The sequence below is a fragment of the Vulpes lagopus genome, chromosome 2 (genome assembly GCF_018345385.1).
Source record: "Vulpes lagopus strain Blue_001 chromosome 2, ASM1834538v1, whole genome shotgun sequence".
NCBI classification, from domain to species: domain Eukaryota; kingdom Metazoa; phylum Chordata; class Mammalia; order Carnivora; family Canidae; genus Vulpes; species Vulpes lagopus.
The window spans coordinates 164,407,515-164,426,082 of NC_054825.1; the positions used below are offsets into that span (position 1 = coordinate 164,407,515).

The 18,568-nt window shown below is 57.5% G+C and overlaps 1 protein-coding gene across 1 annotated transcript in view; it reads right to left on the minus strand.

Annotated features, from left to right (window-relative positions):
• GRIN2D (glutamate ionotropic receptor NMDA type subunit 2D) overlaps nt 1-13,435 on the minus strand; it is a 31,701-nt gene extending 18,266 nt beyond the window's left edge. The window contains exons 1-7 of the mRNA XM_041738556.1: nt 12,971-13,435; nt 8,422-9,041; nt 4,086-4,200; nt 3,565-3,776; nt 3,124-3,292; nt 2,556-2,709; nt 171-296 (exon numbers count right to left, since the gene is read on the minus strand). Coding sequence (XP_041594490.1) covers nt 171-296; nt 2,556-2,709; nt 3,124-3,292; nt 3,565-3,776; nt 4,086-4,200; nt 8,422-9,041; nt 12,971-13,435 — 1,861 coding nt within the window. The remainder of the gene's footprint in view (nt 1-170; nt 297-2,555; nt 2,710-3,123; nt 3,293-3,564; nt 3,777-4,085; nt 4,201-8,421; nt 9,042-12,970) is intronic.
• Nucleotides 13,436-18,568: the final 5,133 nt, after the last annotated feature.

The window sequence follows — 18,568 nt, forward strand, 5'->3', positions numbered from 1 at the left end:
GGGGACATGGACCCCAAATCCCTTCTACTCCATGAGGGAGCAGAAAGAACTACAATTCCCAGGAGCCCCCAAGACCTTTGGCACTGCCGGGCTCTCCCCCAGGGGCTGTTGGGAAATGTAGTTCTCTCTGCGGTCTGGGTGCTCTGAGGTAATGGAAGAAGGGGACTCACGCTTGCCCGTGGCCAAGCTGCGGTTGTAGCCCACTGGACTGAGGTACTCAAAGATGAAAACGGTGACGGCGACCACAGTGAGGCACATGACGAACATCATCACCCACACGGCAGGGCTATAGGGCTCTGAGGGCAAAGGGGTGTGGGGTCATGGCTTGGCCAAGCAAAGGATTGGGGGGATCACAGACATGTGAACAGGATGCATTGCAGATCTGACCTTGTCCATCTGTCCCCTTCCTGGGCTCCCCATCTCAGGGACAGCCTCATTGCCTGTTCAGATCCCTGGGAGACAGTCTCTCTCAAAGACAGCCAATTCAACCATTATATACCCTAAATATTTCCTGAGCCAAATATATTCTAAATGTTTCCTGAGTCCCAGACCCAAGTCTCCACCAGGGCCACTCACCATATTTTACACCAACACCTAGGCCCACCTTCCATCCAGTCACAACCCACCCACCCCATTTGCCAGCCTTGTCCCCACCTTCCTTCCCTCCCCCCTCAGCTCCAGCCTGTCCCCCCACCACTGCCCCCCACTTTGGCCTTCCCTCCCCATTCTCTCAGCCAACAGCCTCAGGCCTCATCCTCTCCTCTCCTCTGGGGCATCCCCACCCCAGCTCTGCAGCCCTAGAAGCTCCTCCTGCACCCAGAGGTGACCTGGTCTCTCCCCTGCTCAGAGCCTTCTGTGGCTCCCCACAGAAGGGAGCCAAGAACCCACAAGCCTTGACGGGCCAGAACTCACAGTTCCAGAACAAGCCTCACCCTCCCTGCCTTATCTCCACCACTCCCCTGCCAGGGGCACCATCCTGACCTATCTACCAGACAAACTCACATCCATGTGTCTCCTCCTCACACTGCGTCTGGGAGTTCACTGACAATAAACCCAATCACCACTTCCTTGAGATTCGTACCAGGTGCTCTGACCTCCCTGGGCCAAAGCACAGGCAGCCAGGACTGCCCCTGTCACAGCAGGGTCACCACCATGGACTGTCATGGTGGCATCTTGGGGACACTCCTGTTGCTTCCACTGAGCAACGTGATGGGACAGAAATATGACCTTGTCACTTCCCTGCGGAAGGCAGGGGCCCCATGCCGTGCATCTCAGGGTGCCCTGCAGAGACCTTGGGGCAAACAGACAGCCACAGAGAGGTTCTTGGCAAAATATACAGAAAGCAAACACAAAGGAAGAGATGTCCCTTCTCCCAGCCTTCCCATTCCCAGGAGCTTTGCCCAGACTTCAGAGAGCAAGAGGGAACTGACGTGACCTGCTCCTTGGCCTGATGTGCACTTTTCCTTCTCTTTGTCTCCAAATTCAGGGAGATCCCTACCCGATCCTCACGGCCACCAACCCATCGGGTACCAGCTTCCTAACCACACCCCAAGCCTGGTTCCTCGCCTCACCCTCACTGCCATCTTCCTATCCCACACCCACCTCCTCTGCACAGACCTTTGCCTTCTCGTGGGCCTCCTGCTCCCAACTGTCTCCAGTGGGATATTTTCAAAGCCTAGATCTGATCATATATCACCTCCCCCACCATCTACAGTTAAAAACCTTGGCCACTGCCATAAGGGTAAAACCCAGCTGTCTTACCAGAGCCACCAAGGCCCTGCACTTCCCTCTTAACTCTTGCCTCCCACCCCTTCCCATCACTCACTGCCCCCTCCAGTCACACAGATTTCCAGACATTTCCCAAACATTCCATTCACATTCCTACCTTGGGGGTCTTTGTCTCAGCTGATCCCTCTACCTGGATCTCTGCCAGGTTCTCTAGCCCGATCTCCAAAGGGGTCTTCTTGCCCATCTCTGGCAGCACCAATCCCTTCCTCTCCAACTCCTCACCCCTGCTTAATCGCTTATACTATTCATCACCACCTGAAGTGATCTTGTCCATGAATCCCCTTAGGAGATGATTTTGTCTTCCCCACGAGGCCAAGGGCTCTTAGAGGAGAGGAGCTTGTGTGCACACCCCAGCACCTGGCCCATGATAGGTGCTCAGTAAACACTGAGAAGTGAGCAGAGCACTTAGCCTGTGCCACTTTCATGTCAATCTCTTTCCCTCCTCTCATATATACAGGAGAAGAATTGAAATTTGGGGGGCCTGAAGCTTATACAATTTGGAGGGTTGTCTTTAATAAAAGAGAACATAAAATTACAAATAGGAGAATACACGGTGCAGGGCCTTGAAGAGAAGGCGCAAGCGAAGGCTCCTGGAGTTCCAGTTTCCTTGGCCTCGTGGTAAACCTGCTGCTCCCATTTCACAGACTGGGAAACCAAAGCTCAGAAGGGATACCGCTTCGCCAGCCACACCGCTGGGACGGGCAATCCCGGGATGGGAACTGGGCACACAGCCGCCCCAGCGTTGCCGCCCCCGGGCCCCGGCTCACCGAGGAAGGCCGAAGGCGACACGGTGCCGTTGCTGCGCGCCACCATGACGCTGATGCCCGTCTCCACGAAGGGGACAGAGAAGTCCACGATCTCGGACCGCTCCTCGTTGATGGTGAGGGAACCGATGGCCATGTCCGCGCGCTGGTAGAACACCTGGGGTGAGGACGAGGCGGGTGAAGGAACCTGGCTGGCTCGAGCACATGGAGGAGGATGGTGGGGCAAGACTGGCCCCGGCGGGCCAGTGACAGGGTGAGAGGGCTGGAAGGGTGGCAGGATGGCTGAGGGGGACGCAGAGTGGAACAGGAAAGGAGGAGGTGAGAGTCAGGGGTGGAAAGAGGTAGTAGTCCCAGGCCAGGGCATGCTCCCAGAAAAAGCTCTCGGGATTTGGGCTCCATCCTCTGGGCCCCTTCTCTTAGGCGGGCCACCCATCTAGCCCCGCCCCTCCGCCCACAGGTCCCCCTGGTGGCCCCGCCCCCGCCAAGGAGGGCCTTGGGATGGCCCCGCCCCCAGCGCCGTGGCCCCGCCCCGGCCCCGCCCCCTCCCGGCCCCGGTCCAGGCGCGCCCCACCTCGCCGATCATGCCGTTCCAGACGCCGTCGATCTTCTTTCCGTGCTTGCCGTTGGTGACCAGGTAGAGGTCGTAGCTGAAGCCGATGGTCTGCGCCAGCCGCTTCAGAATGTCGATGCAGAAGCCCTTGCAGCACCGCTTTTCCGGGCGGGGGGCGTCCGGGGGAGGGCTGCGGGGAGCGAGCAGGCTTGGGGATGCTGGGGACCCCCCACTTCAGACTCTCCCATGAGATGAGGGTATGGAGAGAGAGACAAGCAGCAGCTAAAAACTATAGTTAGCGCTTTCTGGGGAAACAGGCTCAAAGGAGTTCCGTGACTTGTCTAAGGTGACTAAGCTGGAGGGCTCTGTGGGTCCTGAGTTCCGAGGGAGGAGGGGGCTGGGGCCAGGACTGCTGGGCTTCAAGGGATTTTGAAGCCGAACTCCCGGAGCCGGGGCTGTCACCTGTGGGTGCGGTTGAGCTGGCTCCGGCAAGGCACGGAGTCTCGGATGCAAGTGCCACTGATGGGGTCGGCCGGCTCCACAATGACAAAGGGCCTCTCCTCCAGCGTGGCGACGGTCAGGTGCTGCGTGTCGTCCACCGGCTGCAGGAAGCGGCCGTAGCGGGACCACAGCGGGTACTTTAGGCGGAGAGTCTGCTGCTCCCAACTGCCCACCTTGGACAACAGAGAGATTCAGGCTCAGGTGCCGGGACTTTGCAGGATGTCCTGGCCATCACGGCCCTCCATCCTCAGAACCCGGGCTCCCAGCTCCTTCTCCATTAGGTCCTGGAGTCTAGGCCCCATTTCCCTCCTCCTCTTAGAACGCATGGGTCTGGGTTCCCACTTATTTCCCCAGGACCTAGGAGTCTGGGCTCCTTTCTCCCACAGAAGCCAGACTCCATGGGCTCAGCTCTCATCTCTGTCAGGCCCAGGGGCCTGGGCCCCACCCCCTTTCCCATGCCTGAGGTCGGGGCTGGGACTCACCACCTCCCAAGTCCTATCCCTGGTGAGGGAGATGACCACCAGAGAGGGGTTCACCAAGAAGCCATCCTCATTGAAGGAATAATCCCGGTTATCCCAGGTAATATTCATGAAATACCTGCCCAGGAGGAAGGGAGGGGTCATGTGGGTACTTGGACTGCACCTACGTAGCTGAAGACAGAGAAAATCTCCTCTCTACTGACCAGCGCCAACCCCTAGCTGGAATTTCTCCCCAATGATCCTGAACACTCAAATACTCCTCTTTGGTGTTTAGCACTCTCTGCTCGCTGCCCAGTACCCCCTGATCAAGGTCGTAGACCTTCAGCCTGACTTAGAGCCCCTGTGTGTTCTGGCCCCATCTGCCTGCGCAGCCCCATCTCTGATCTCTGCCTCCCCTCACACTCCTTCTACCCCAAGCCCTTTTTGTATCCCACTGACCCTGAATGCAAAGAGTCCCCGAAACATATCAAGCAGTTTCCTATCTCTAGGCCATTGTAGGTGTCTGTCTGCCTCAAAAATGTTTATTCTCTCCCTTCTCACCCTGATTGACTCATGTCTTGAAGATTCAGCTCAAGCGTCTCTTTCTCTGGGAGGAGCCCCAGAAGGTCTCTGCACCCCTAGATAATCTTCATGATGCAATGGCACTTGTACTGTGAATGCCTGTCCCATGGCCCTGGTCACTGTGAAATACCCTCAACTGCCATCCTCACCTTCTCAACAGCCCCTCTGCCCCCCTGCCCAGGCCATCAGTCCCCAAATGCCACCTTCCTACCCCCAGGATCTCTCCATGTCATCCCTCCTCTCCATCAGCACAGACCCCCTGGATCTGTGCCCCAGCCTCCTGCCTGGCCCTCAACCTCCATTCTTTCTCTTCCAATCTGTTCCACACTCCCCTCCAGAGGGGTCTTTCTGGATACAAAACTGACTCCACTTCTTTCCTGCTCATAACCCACCCATGGCTCCCCAGTGCTCCAGAACAAAGTCCAGGGATTCAAGGCCTTTGTGAGCTGGCCTCATGTATCCCCACCCCCCAGCCTCATCACCCCCAATCCTAATTCTCCTACCCTTCATCCACCCTGAGCTATGGCAGTCCTGCCAGCCTGCCTGAGTTTTTCTCCTCTCTGGGCCTTTGCGCGATGCTGTTCCCCTTGCCTAGGAATACTCACTGTTTTTGGAGAACTCCTAACTGCTCTCAGAATCAAATCTGAACCCCCTAGCCTGGCCAAAAATGCCCTACATGAGCTTGGGTCTGGATGGGCCTCCTTTGTTTCTCTATACTCTGTCCCCCACCTAGCTCACTAAGCTCCAACCACAATGGCTTTGTTTCAGGCTCCCAAATAGGCAATTCCAGCCCCAGGGCCTCTGCACCTGCTGTTTCCCCCTCCCTTCTCTTCATTCAGATCTTCCAACAGTTGGCTCTTTCTCTTTACCCAATTTTTTTTTTTAATTCCAAATTTCACCTACTCAGAAAGACCTTTTCAGACGACCTGACCTAACCTAGCACCCTGGGTATTTCTTATCACCTTCTACCTGCTTTATCACCTGCTAATATATTTTTTCTTTGTCTCATTTGTCCCCCGTAGGAGATTGTAAACTCTGTGAGAGCAGGGACCTTGTTCAACACCATGTACCCCAGTGCCTAGAGCAGTGCTTGGCACATAGCAGACTCTCATAAAATAAAGACTCATTCAATAAATGAATGAATGAGCAATTCATCTGTCAGGTCTCAGCTTATAGATGTCTCCTCCTCTTGGAGACCTCCCTGACTCCATAGGCTGCCTGTGACTGAGTAGCCTAGTTTGTTTGTTTGTTTTTTAAAGATTTTGTTTATTTATTTGAGAGAGAGAGAAAGAGAGAGCATGAGCAGGGGGGAATGGCAGAGGGAGAGGGAGACGTAGGGTCTTTGCCTGCAGGGAGCTCGATGTGGGGCTTGATCCCAGGACCCTGAAATCATGACCTGAGCTGACAGATGCTTAAGTGACTGAGCCACCCAAGCACCCCTGAGTAGCCTCGTTTGGGGCTGATTGGGGCCAATGAAATTCCTCTTTTGGGAAGACGTTGGGGTGGGGGATGGGTGGTAGACAGGCTGGGATGAAATGGTATTAGCAGAGAGCAGAAATTCTGTGCAAAGAGAAGAACTGGACAGCCTCTGGAAGTGGCAAGTCAGACAGAGAGAGAGGGAGTGGCAGGGGCAGGCAGAGTAAGAGGGAGACAATCAGAAAGAGATGAAAGTGTAGCTGGTCCCCAGGCTTGGCCTCAATTCCTGGTGTCTGGGTTTCTGTGCGTGTTTGTTTTTCCAATAAACCCCCTTTTCCCTTAGGAAACTTGAACGAGACTCTGCTTCCTGCAACCAGAAATGTCCAGGCTCAGACAGCATTCCTGCTGGTGCTCCCACAATGCCCGGGCCACCTCCATGATTGCAAGCATCCCACTGTGTTGTCATTATCCCATCCCTGTCTGTCACCCCTACAGGACCCTGTGTTCTTTGAAGAGAAGTCCATGGTCTTATTCATCTCCATGTTCCAAGCGCCCAGCATGGGCCCTAGTTCCTAGCAGGTGCTCAGTAAGTATTTATGAACGAGGGATGCTTTTCTCACCCTCTTGTCCCCGGGTCCTGTCCCTCACGTCACCCGATTCTCAATTCTCCTCCCCTCAGTTGTCTTCTCCACTCATCACCTCTTTCCAAGCTCAGCCTGTTCTCGTTTCCGGATGAAAGGCCTCCCCTTCCACTGTTCCATCACCAAACTCATCAATTTCTCATCGCCAAAGCTTCCTATGGTGGTGATGCTGTTTCCCACCAAACGCTGTTCTCTTCTAAAACAACAGCGTGCAAGCCGGGGCACACACCTGTCCAGCTAGAGTCCACATGCACTTCCCAGTCCTCAGGGCAGCTAGCCCAGGCCACATGCAGGTGCTAGTCAAGCAGAATGGAAGTCTAACCAACCACACGGATGCACCTGTAAGCAACCAATAAGGCAGCCCTGGCCGCCTGACTGCATCCCCGATGTGTCCCTTGCCCCAAAGGAAATTGCTTGCTCCCCAGTTTCTCTCTTTTTCCCCTTTCTCATGAGCTAGAATTCAGACCCAGCTTCAAATGTGCAAAGAAGGTGGCAGAGCAACAAGGTGGGAGGGTCCTAGGTCCCTGACAGAGCCTCCTGATAGCTGAAACACTCATTTCTGGGTTGTTTGTTTGTTGAAGATTTTATTTTTTAAAAGATTTATTTATTTATTCATGAGAGACACACAGAGAGAGAGAGAGAGAGAGAGAGAAAGAGAGGGAGAGAGGCAGAGACATATTAGAAGGAGAAGCAGGCTCCATGCAGGGAGCCTGATGTGAGACTCGGTCCCAGATCTCAGGATCACACCCTGAGCCGAAGGCAGGCACTCAACCACTGAGCCACGCAGGCATCCCATTTTTTTTTTTTAAGATTTATTTGAAGATTTTATTTTTAAGTGATTGTACCCATGTGGGGCACAAACTCACATTCCTGAGATGGAGAGTTGCACGCTCTACCAAGTGAGCCAGCCAGAGGCCCCTCATCTCCGGATTGTTCAGTGAGGGAGAACAGCTTCTAGATTGTTTGGGCCCCTGTGGGGCTGGGTCATTCTGTTACTGAAATTCAGCCTCTACTCCAGGGAATTTCGTCATCTCTTGAGGTGCTATCAAGTATAGGATATATCTCTAGTTTTTGGTACCACAAAGAAAGAAAAAAGTGCTGCCAGAGAAACCATGATAAGCCATCAATTGTAAGGTATATCTTCTTCTTCTTCTTCTTCTTCTTCTTCTTCTTCTTCTTCTTCTTCTTCTTCTTCTTCTTCTTCTTCCTTCTTCTTCTTCTTCTTCTTCTTCTTCTTCTTCTTCTTTTTTTTTTTTGTAAGGTATATCTTGATTTCAAAGACATTAAACCATGGGGAGAGGCACCTGGGTGGCTCAGTGGCTGAGCATCTGCCTTTGGCTCAGGTTGTGATCCCGGGGTCCTGGGACTGAGTCCCGCACCAGGTTCCCCACAGGGAGCCTGCTTCTCTCTCTGCCTATGTCTCTGTCTCTCTCTGTGTGTCTCTCATGAATACGTAAATAAAATATTTGAAAAAAAAAACATGGGAAAAATTCATCTTAAAGTCATGAAATATCATAATACATTCATTGTGTCTTTGGTGCTTTTTCCAAATTACCTGATTTAGCCCCAGACAGGAGACTCAACTATATCCACTTTACAGAAAAGCAAACCAAGGCTCTGAGAGGGGACTTGACCCACTTGACGTTGCTCAGCCAGTGAGAAGCCCCAGGTAGTCAAGCTCTGGAGCCTTCCCACAGGCGTCCTGCACCAACTTCACTCACCTATGTAGACTCTCCCCTCGGTGGGTGCGGTTCTGGGCGCGACAGTCATGGCCGAGTTCTGGCAGGAAGCCATAGTCACGCAGCAGAGCCTGGGCACCTCTGGCCACCACGGCCACACCGGCTGCCACACGCCGGGCCAGGTCATCCCGCCAGCCAGCCGAGCGCACTGCGAACAGCCCGGCAGGCAGTGGGGCGCCTCCTGGCAGAAGAGGGGGCTCTCCAGGGGCGCCTGAGCCTCCGCCTCCAGCCAGCTGGGGCCCCACCATGAACCAGACGTAGCCAGGCCCAGTGAGGCCAGCCTCCTCGGCTGCCCGGAACACCGGCTCGGCTTCCTCCCGGGCACAGAACAGCAGGCGGATCTGTGCGCTGACGCTGCGGAGCTGGGCACCCAGCACGGCCTCGCCTGCTCCGGGGTCCAGCGTCAGTGCCCCACGGTGCTCCCAGCCCACCATGCTGCCATCAGTAAGCACCTCGATGTAGGACAGGAAGGCCCGGTGGCCGGGGGCACGCGTGGTCACTGCCACAAAGGATGTCCAGTCGTATTCCTCCAGCACCTCGAAGATGACCTGGAGCTGCTGCTCTGTGGAGGAGCCCAGCTGCAGGAAGGTGGAGCCCTTCTCCTGCGGGGGAGGAGGAGGAATGTCAGGCCTCCTGAGGTGGAGACCACAGGTCCCAGCAATCAGTAGGGGCCTTCAGTTCCCAGTGGTCAAGAGGGACCTCATCTCCCAGCAACTGATGAGGGCATCCCAGCTCCCAGTGGCCACCAGGGTGTCACAGCTCTCGATATGGCAACTGACTAGCTGTTCACCAAACCCCTCTCCTTTCCCCATGGATGCACAGAGCTGGGCCTGGGTTACGGTTACCCATGTGACTGAATTCTAGACTCATCGGTAAAAGCACTCCCCCATGCACCTTACTCCCTTCCCTGTCTGAGAACAGATGCAGTGGCCCCAGAAGAGAAAGAACTCCAAACTCCCAGGGGCTTACAGAGACACAAGAGGGAGGAGCCTGAGTCCCTGAGTCTTCACTGGGAGAAGAGCCTCCTCTAGTCAGAAATGCCTGTTTGGATTTTATATGAGTGAGAAACAACCTTCCATTGGGTTAAGCCACTGAGACATGCGGGTTTATCTGTTACAGCAGCTAACATCACCCTAGAACACACAGCATCCAGGGAGGGAACTACAGTCCCCGGCATCCACTGAGGGACTACATCTCCCAGAATGCACTGAGGGTGCTGAAGGTACTGTCCTGTCCAGCAGGAAGCTGCTTTGCTGAGTGGATTTGCCCTTCTCTGGTTTTCCTCCTACCTCCCTGACTTCTGTTCCCTCTGTTGGACACTTCCTCAGAATTCTAAATGCAGAAGTGCCCTAGTCTTCTCTCTTCTTCTCTGTCCTCCTTCCCCGGTGATCTCAGCCAGACCCATGTGTTTAAATACCGTCTTCTGTGCTATCCAATATGGTAGCCGCTAGCCATCCGTTTAATTAAAATTAAATAACAGGGATCCCTGGGTGGCGCAGCGGTTTAGCGCCTGCCTTCAGCCCAGGGCTCGATCCTGGACACCCGGGATCGAATCCCATGTCGGGCTCCCGATGCATGGAGCCTGCTTCTCCCTCTGCCTGTGTCTCTGCCTCTCTCTCTCTGTGTGTGTGACTATCATAAAATAAAATTAAAAAAATTAAATAACATGGGATCCCTGGGTGGCGCAGCGGTTTAGCGCCCGCCTTTCGCCCAGGGCGCGATCCTGGAGACCCGGGATCGAATCCCACGTCCGGCTCCCGGTGCATGGAGCCTGCTTCTCCCTCTGCCTATGTCTCTGCCTCTCTCTCTCTGTGTGTGACTATCATAAAAAAAATAAATAAATAAAAAATAAATTAAATAACATTTAGTTCCCTGACTGCACTAACCACACATCAAGTTCTCAATAGCCACACCGTGGCTAGTGGCCAGCCTGCCGGACAGAACAGAGACCATCATTACCATTGCAGAAAGTTCTATTACCTCACATTGAATATGTTGATGGTGCCTCTCAGTCACTATACCTCTCTCATGAACTCCAGACAGACAAGACCTATCCCCCTTTTTACTCAACATCTATCTCCTCTTGGATTTCCAAGAGGCATCCCCAAATTACCATATCGAAACCAGAATTCTTGATCTTCTACACTCCCTCCACTCCAGCCTCAAACCTGTTGCCCATCTTCCTTTCCTTATTCACCCAGCTGCTCAGTTACCAAAATCAAATCACCCTTTCCCCCTCTTTCCCTTACACCCAGTCCAGGCCATCTTCTAGTCTTCTCAGCTCCCTGCTCAAAACATAACCTCATTCTTCATGACAGCCCCATCCCAACTTTTGTGATCTCTATTTTGCTTGGACAATTGTAACAGCTTCCTGACCCCTCTCTGCTCACATTTTTGCATTTTCCAGCCCATTCTCCATCAGCAGCCAGAGTCATCTTTTCAAAATATTAATTGGATCGAATCCCTTCCCGGTTGAGAATCTTCCAATAATTCTACCTTAGAGTCAAAGCCAAAGCCCTTACTGTGGCCCACAGGCCCTGTACAATCTGGCCTTCTTTGCCTCTCTGACCTCATCTCCCACCACCCCCACCTCTTTGTTTTTCCTCAAACACAGCAAGTTCCTTCCAGCTTGGCCCCTAGCAGTTGCCTCTCCCAGGGAAACTCTCCCCCAGCTCCTGCATGCTGGACCTACCACTTCTCATTTTTCAGGTCCAGGTTCATTGCCACCTCCTCAGGGAGGCTTCTCCTGACTGCCATCCTATCTTTCCTCCAGGACAGATTTCACGATTTGTTATTTGCTTTCTATCTGTCCATTAGAATGCAAGCTCCATTAAGAGCAGGGATCTTGATGGTGGCTCCCCTACAGGGAGTCTGCTTCTCCCTCTGCCTATGTCTCTGCATCTCTCTGTGTGTCTCTGATGAATCAATAAATAAAATATTAAAAAAAAAAAGCAGGGATCTTGTCTTTCCCCTCCCCTTTTCATAACTAGATTTTCCTGGAACCTAAAACAGCCCTGACACAGAGTCAGCTCTTGATAAGAGGAAGTGGACTTTCTTCCTAGGCGTGTACCTATGGTTATATGTGTAGGAGATAGGGCAGTTGTCCTGAGTCGATGAGTATGCAAAGAGAATCCTGAGAGGATCTCATCCTTGGCAAGTGGAGATGTGCTGAGGGGACCACGTTCCCAGCATTCAAAGGAGGCACGGTGGCTCTGTGAGGATCACTTTTTTTTCCATCCAGAGATACTGAAAGGACTACCTTTGCCAAAAGGCAACAAGTGTACAATGAGCGGGCCATGGTTCCCAGATGACAATCAACAGTGGCCCACACTTCTCAGCAGCAATGGAGGCAGGAGGGACCACATCTCTTGGTATGCCATAAAGGTGGCAGCCAGGGAGCTATAAGATCACTTGAAGGTGATCTGCCTACAAATCTCTGGACAACTCCTGTCTAAAGGAAGAAAGTTGGCCAGAGGCCCTTCCCAGAATGCTCTGGACAGGAGAGAACTACAAGTCCCAGGATGTCCTAGAGCCAATGGCCCTTACAGTAGGGAACTAGTGGGGATTAGGCTCCACCCACTCAGATGGCCCCATTCGCCCCGTTACACTGGCCCCACCCCTAAGCAGGCCCCGCCCCTTCTCAGACACCTTCTTCTTCTCAATGCGCACACCAGGCTTGGTCCAGTTTTATCCTTTCTGACCAGAAGTCCACTCCAGCTGGTCCCCCTGTGCCCTCGGGCAGCAGGCCTCTTTCCAGGCCACAGCCGGCTCCAGCCTCTGCCCCCTCTCTCCTGCAGGCTCCTGGATTTGACTTCTCAGTGGCTGGGCCGGCCTCTCTGGTGGGCCTTCATCCTCCCAGGCCAGGCCTACTCCCCGGATTCTCGCTTCCCATGCCTTACAGCTGGGACATGCCGCTGTGTGAACCCCACTCCCGGGATTGTTGCCCACTCTAGACCCGCCCCTTTAGCCCAGAGCATAAGCCCTGCCATCTTCCTGGCCTCTCTCCATGCCACTTCCCTAACTGCCCTCGCCCCACTTCCTGGGCAACTGGTCTGCCCTTCGCCAGGCCACCCGCGACCTCTCCCCTCTCCCAGTCCTCCTTTCACCGGATGGCTCCGTCCTCCTACCTAGACCTCTAAAGCCCTCCCTGACCTTAGTACCCTCTTTCCTGGCCCTCTCCCCTCCTGGTTCCTGTCTCCTCACCAGATCTCACCCTCTCCTGAACCCCATTCCTTTCCAGCTGACCCCTCCCTTGCTAATCCCAGATCCCCCTCTACCCTCAGAGCTTGCCACCTCAGGCGGGTCCCATTCTGTTCCCGGTCCCGCCTCTTCCCCAGACTCCACTCCCTCGCCTACTCCCGCAGACCCTGGGGTCTGGGAGGTCAGTCCCCCGGCAGGCCCCCTTCCCCGTGTAGGCCCCGCCCCTTACCCGGACCTGACTCCACCCCCGGGCCCCCCCCTCCGGGACGCCGACCCTCCGGCCTAGCCCCGCCCCCCGCGGCTGGCCCCGCCCCCCGCAGGTCGCGCGCACCTTGGGCGTGAGCACGAGCGCGGCGCCGCCGTGCACGGCCACGATGGGCAGCGAGGTCTGCGCCGACAGGAAGTCGAGGATGGGCGCGACGGCGGGCGCGCGCGAGTCGTCCTCGAACACGACGCCGTGCACGCGCAGCCCCGACAGCAGGTCGCAGAGCTGCAGCACGAGGCTGCGGGGGTCCGAGCCGTTGAGCACCAGCGCCACCGGTCGCACGTCCAGGCCCGGGCTGCGCACGGCTGCCGCCACGGCCGGACCCAGGCGCGCCGCCTCGGTCGCGTACGCGGGTCCCGAGAACACGAGAGCCACGTTGAGCGGCCGCGCTCCGCCGGGGCCCCCGCCGGGCCCGCCGGCCCCGCCCGGTCCCGGCGCCTCCTCCGGGAACGGGCTGGCGCAGGCCAGCGCCAGCAGCAGCAGCATCTTAGCGGGGCCCCGAGGGCCGCGGGGGCCACCGGCGCCGCGCATCGCCTGCGGGCCCCTCCGGGCGGCCTCTGATGCGGGGGCAGCGGGCGCGCAGAGCCGTGGAGACCCCCGGAGCGGAGAGGGACACAAACGGGAGGAGGACACAGAGAGGGGGAGACAGAGACAGGGGACAAGGTGTGGAGAGACACGGAGAAGGGGAGACACAGGGAGGGAGAGGCGCAGAGATAGGGAGGAGAGGGAAAGGTTGGAATAATAGAGACGGGGAGCGACGGAGAGGGAGACAGACACCGGCCAAGGGAGAGCCAGAACCAGGGAGAGCAGAGACGAAGGGGGAGACACCGAGTCAGGGAAAGAGGAGGTGGGTAATGGGGACAGAGAAGATCCAGAGATAGGGATAGAGAGGCTCAGAGTGACAGAGATGGAGAGAGGAAGGAGGCAGAGAGAGATAAGACGGAGGGACAGAAATAGGGAGGGAATGATGAGGCAGGGGGAGATGCGGAGATGGACACGGAGGGCGGGTGAGATAAGAGAGACGAGAAAGTTGGACGGAGAGAGGAAGATGGAAAGAAACCCAGAAAGACGGAGACGGACCCCACGGCCACCAAGAGACATGGACACACAAGAGATGGAGAAACAGGCAGAGCCGATTGAGGGAGGAGGCAGGCAGAGCAGACAGGAAACATAGGAAGACAGAAATAGCGAACCAAGGCAAAGATCAAGACCCCCACCAGGGAGGTGCCCAGCACAGACATGAAAGGAAGGCCGGGAAGGCGGGTGGCAGGAGGGATCAAAAATAAAAGGAAGAAAAAGTGAGGGGAAAAAAATGAGAAAGGGAAAGGGGGTCAGGTGTGTGGGGGGAGAGAAATAAGAGAGAAAAAGAAATGAGCGGGGCATCCCAAGGAGAGAGAACACCCCCCAGGACCTTACCCCCCACCTCGACCACAACCCCCAAACTGTCTTTGTCCCCTTACTGTGTCCCTATCCCCCCATTGTCAGTGAGAGCTAGAGAGAACAGCCGCCCAGGCTGGGTTGCAGGGTTGGGGGGCACAGCTGTGAGAGCGGGGGGGGGGGGGGGGGGGGGGTGGGGGGGCGGGGGGGGGCGGGGCGGGGGTCCCTGGCTCCCAGCCCAGAGCAATTTAGTAAATTAGAGGAAATACAGCCATCTCTTCCTGTGTCCCCTGTTGAATGCTAGCTGCCTGGGGTGGTCGGGCGGGGAGCCCAGACTCCTGGCACCGGGGGCCTGGACTCCCAGCTCCCAGAGAGAGATTAGAGCATGCACTAGGGGCTTCCTGAAAGGGTGAGGGTCCAGATGGGGGAGAGTTCTCTCTTGGCTGTCAATCAGGCTCCTGTCCGGTTGCCATGGCAGCACAGGCCTCCTCTACCCCACAGATAGTCGGGGTGGGGGGAAAGGCCCACACCCCCCCCTGCCTAGAGGCCTCACTCCCCCCACCACCACCTGCCTTCCCAGGGATCCTGGACCACTGTCTCCCCAGGGATGGGGGTGGGGACTCCTAATGTGCCCATCCCTCCCAAATCCTGGCTCCCCTGGCCCCTCCTCTCCTCTGCCCTTCCCCAAGCAGCTGGCTCAATCAGTGCTCAGAATAGCCCCCCCCCACCCCAAAATAACCCACAGCTGTGGCCTGGCCCCTGCGGGGTTAACACTCACTCTCTCCTCCCTTCCTGGTGGCTTCTCCTCCCTCAGACCCTCCTCTGCCTATCCCAGACCCACCCCTGCTTGGCCTCTGTCCTTGGGCACCCCAGGGTCCTGCTCCCTGCAGAGGCCCAGGAAGGTAGTTCCTGCCCCACCCTTCTTAGGAAAATGGATGCCCAGTCCTCTGTTGGGGAGGACAGTCTCCCACCCCTCAAAGATCTAAGTAGTGGCCCCAGCTGCTGGGGGACTCTGGAGGCCCAATGGAACCTATGCCCTCAGGGATCACATTCCCCAGGCCCCCAACCTCCACCTCATCTCAGTCCCCAGATCCATTCCATGGGGCCCAAGAGCCAAACCCTCCTTGTCCCTTGCCCTGTCAGAGACTCAGGAGGCTGGGCCCCCAGCCCCCTCTTCCCTCAGACACAGAAGCTCTAACTTCTCCCATAAAGACTCAAGAGTCTTGGCTCTCGGCACCCTCCTCCTCCCAGACCCAGGAGTCCAGGGGCTCAGTTCTGCCCTCTCCGAGGACCCAGGAGTCTTGGCTCCCTCCTGCCCCTAGACTGGGTGCCCAGCCTCCTCTCTGCCCAGAAACCAGGAGTGCAGGCCCAGAGCCCCTTCCTCCCCTAAGGATCCCCTTTATGCCTCAAACTCTATCAGTCCCAACATCCTGTGAGCACCCCCCATTCCCCCGCCAGCTCCAGCCTCCTGTCGCCCCACTCGGGTCCTGGACACAGCACAGCTGTCCCCCAGCTAAGGAGGAGGAGGGTGCCAGAGATTCCTGGGGTGTCCCTGTCTTCAACACTACCCCCCCACAGCCCATCACAGAAGAGAGGAGAGGCCACTTTGATCAACAGCCCGCCCCCCCTCGCGTCGTGCTGCAGACGGCATCCCGTCCCCCCCCAACACCATTCTCTCCCCACCCTAATCCGGTGCTCAGAACAGGCTGGAAGGGTATTCCAGAAGCTTGAGGAAGGGGTGATAGCTTGGGGCGAGGGGTGCTTGGGGCCTGGATGCCCTCAAGGTCCTTGGCGGGGGTATTAATAGCAGACTCATAGCTCTGAGAAGGGAGGGGAGAGCGAGAGGAGAGAGGGAGAGGGACAGCCAGCGAGGGGGGAGCCCGATGCGGGCAGGGGGATGCAGAGGGAAGATGGGATGGAGAGATGGGGGGATAGAGATACGGGGTGTCAGGTATGCGGGGCTGGGGAGAGGGTGCAAAGTGTCAGAGAAATGGGGGGTTAGGAGGTCTGAGGAGCGGGGACCCAGAAGAAAGGGGCTCAGAGAGGGAGAAAGAGGGGGCAGAGGAGAGTCCCCAGGAGACAAGGGAGCCCGCCAGGGGCAGAGACCCCTGCTCACCATGCAACCCCCCCTCCTTCCCTGAGGCCCCTGGCCAACTTTCCCTGTCCTAGATCTGGGGGTCCACATACCCCCACCCCCGCAGTCCCTTCCCGGGCCTTACCTTTTCATGACCCTGTTCTGTGGGGGGTATTGCGGGGGGGCAGGACCGGAGCCCAGAGTCCAGCGACCCGAAGATTCCGCGGAGGGCTCAGGGAACCGCTGGGGGCCAGGCCCCAGGGCGGCGGTGGCGGCAGCGGTGGCAGCGGTGGCGGTGGCAGTGGCGGCGGTGGGGACCTCCTGCCCGTCCCTGGCTCCGGCTCTCCCTCCTCGTCTTCGGTCCCGTCCTGCCCTGTCTGTCCCCCAAGGTTGCGGCCACCCCAACTAGGCGAGGACGCCGCTACACATGTTGCGCTAGAAGTTGGGCCCCGGACATTGCGGAGGCTGTCGGGGTGTCCTCTCGCCGCCCCGACCCCGTGGGGATCCCCCCTCCGCCCACCTGGGGTGCCCCCCTCTGCCGCTTCAGCCCCGGCTCCTCCCCCCCGTCCATGTGTCCGGTCCCGCCTCTCCCTGGCTCATTCGCACCCCCACCCTTTGTGCCCTCAGCGCCCCCCCTCCAGCGTCTGTGTCTGTCTGTCTGTCTGTCTGGGTCACCTCTGAAGCCGGTGGCTGGTGTGTGTGTTTGTGTAAGGGGAGGGAGGCTGCCTGTCTGGGGGAACTGCTTGCCTTCCTCGCTTGGCCACCTCCAGACCCCCCCAGCACCCCCACACTCAAAGCCAGGCAGAAGCACACACAGATACACACGCACACACGCACGACCTCACTTCCCTGGGATTCCCCCTCAACACCCCCGGAGCTTGAGGAGGGAGGCGCACACACACACACACACAGACACACACACACACACACACACACACAGGGGTCCAATGGGGGCCGGGCTGCCACTGCCGTCCGGGGCTGTTCGGACAGACAGGAGGACACAGGCAGCTGGGGACGCCAGACGCCCAGCCGGACGCAGGCAGGAGGCACAGAGTCCAGGTACACACCATTCATCCGGGTTTGGGGGGCTGGGGGGAGGAAACTGGGGGGCCCATGGCACCCAGGCAGGAGGCTCCGGGTCGGTACAGACAGACAGACCCCTCCCTCCCTCCCTCAGCCGCTGCAGCCCTTACAGACACACCCCCCCTTCACCAGCGCAGCCCCAGACACCCCGACACACAGATCCTCACCGGGCAGATGGCAGACGCACGAGAGACCCCTGGGGGCCGGGCGGACCCACCCAGGCCAACACCCCCCAGCTGGGCACTGGTGGCCGAGGGCGGCTGCGGGCGGAGGGTGGCGGCGGCTGCCGCTGCTTGGAGGAGCCGGAGCGGGAGGGACTCGCACACTCGCTCTGTTCTCGCACACACACACTCACTCGGGATGCGATTAACATTCAGTCCCCGTCCGCCCCTGCCGGGAGACCCACAGCCCCCCCTCTTGGCCTCCCTGGGGACCCCTCCTCCTGCCGGAGCTGGGGGAGGGGGCCGCCCCCCCCCACTCCCCCACCTCCCCACCCTGCCCCCAGCTCCCGGCCCCTGCCTGCCTCCTGGGACAAGAGAATGAGGGTCGCAAATAAAAAGGGAGGAAGTGTGTGTTGGGGCCAGCTGGGGGTGGGTGGGTGGGGAGGCAGGAGGCAGGGACTCAGAACCCAGCGTTGACACAGCAGCTTCGGCCCTGGACTCCAGGGCCCCAGGGGCTGCTGCCCTCTGCCCCTTCCCCACTTTGAGGCTTGGGAAGCAGGAGGCCATTCCCAGACTTCAGTCTCCGCCATGCTTGGACCCATGTTTTGGCTTCTGTTGCCCCAAAAGGCCAGATTGCAAACTAGGTTTTCCTCATGAAGCCAGGAGTCCAGGCTCCCAGCCCCCTCCTCTCTCAGATCCCGAAATTCAGGTCCCCAGCCCCCTCTTCCCTCAGACCCTCAAGTCCAGGTCCCCAGTGCCTCCTCCCTCAGATCCAAGAGTACAGGCCTCTGGGTCCCTCCCAGGCCCCATCCCCATCCCTTTTAGGCAGTCAGACAACCCGATCCCCCAGCACAAGCCATCCTCAGGCACCCACAAGTCCGAGACTCATGCATGTCACCCTCAGGTACCTGATCCATCCAGGCCTCTGAAGAAATCAGTATCACTTCTATTACTGAAGCACCCTGGCCT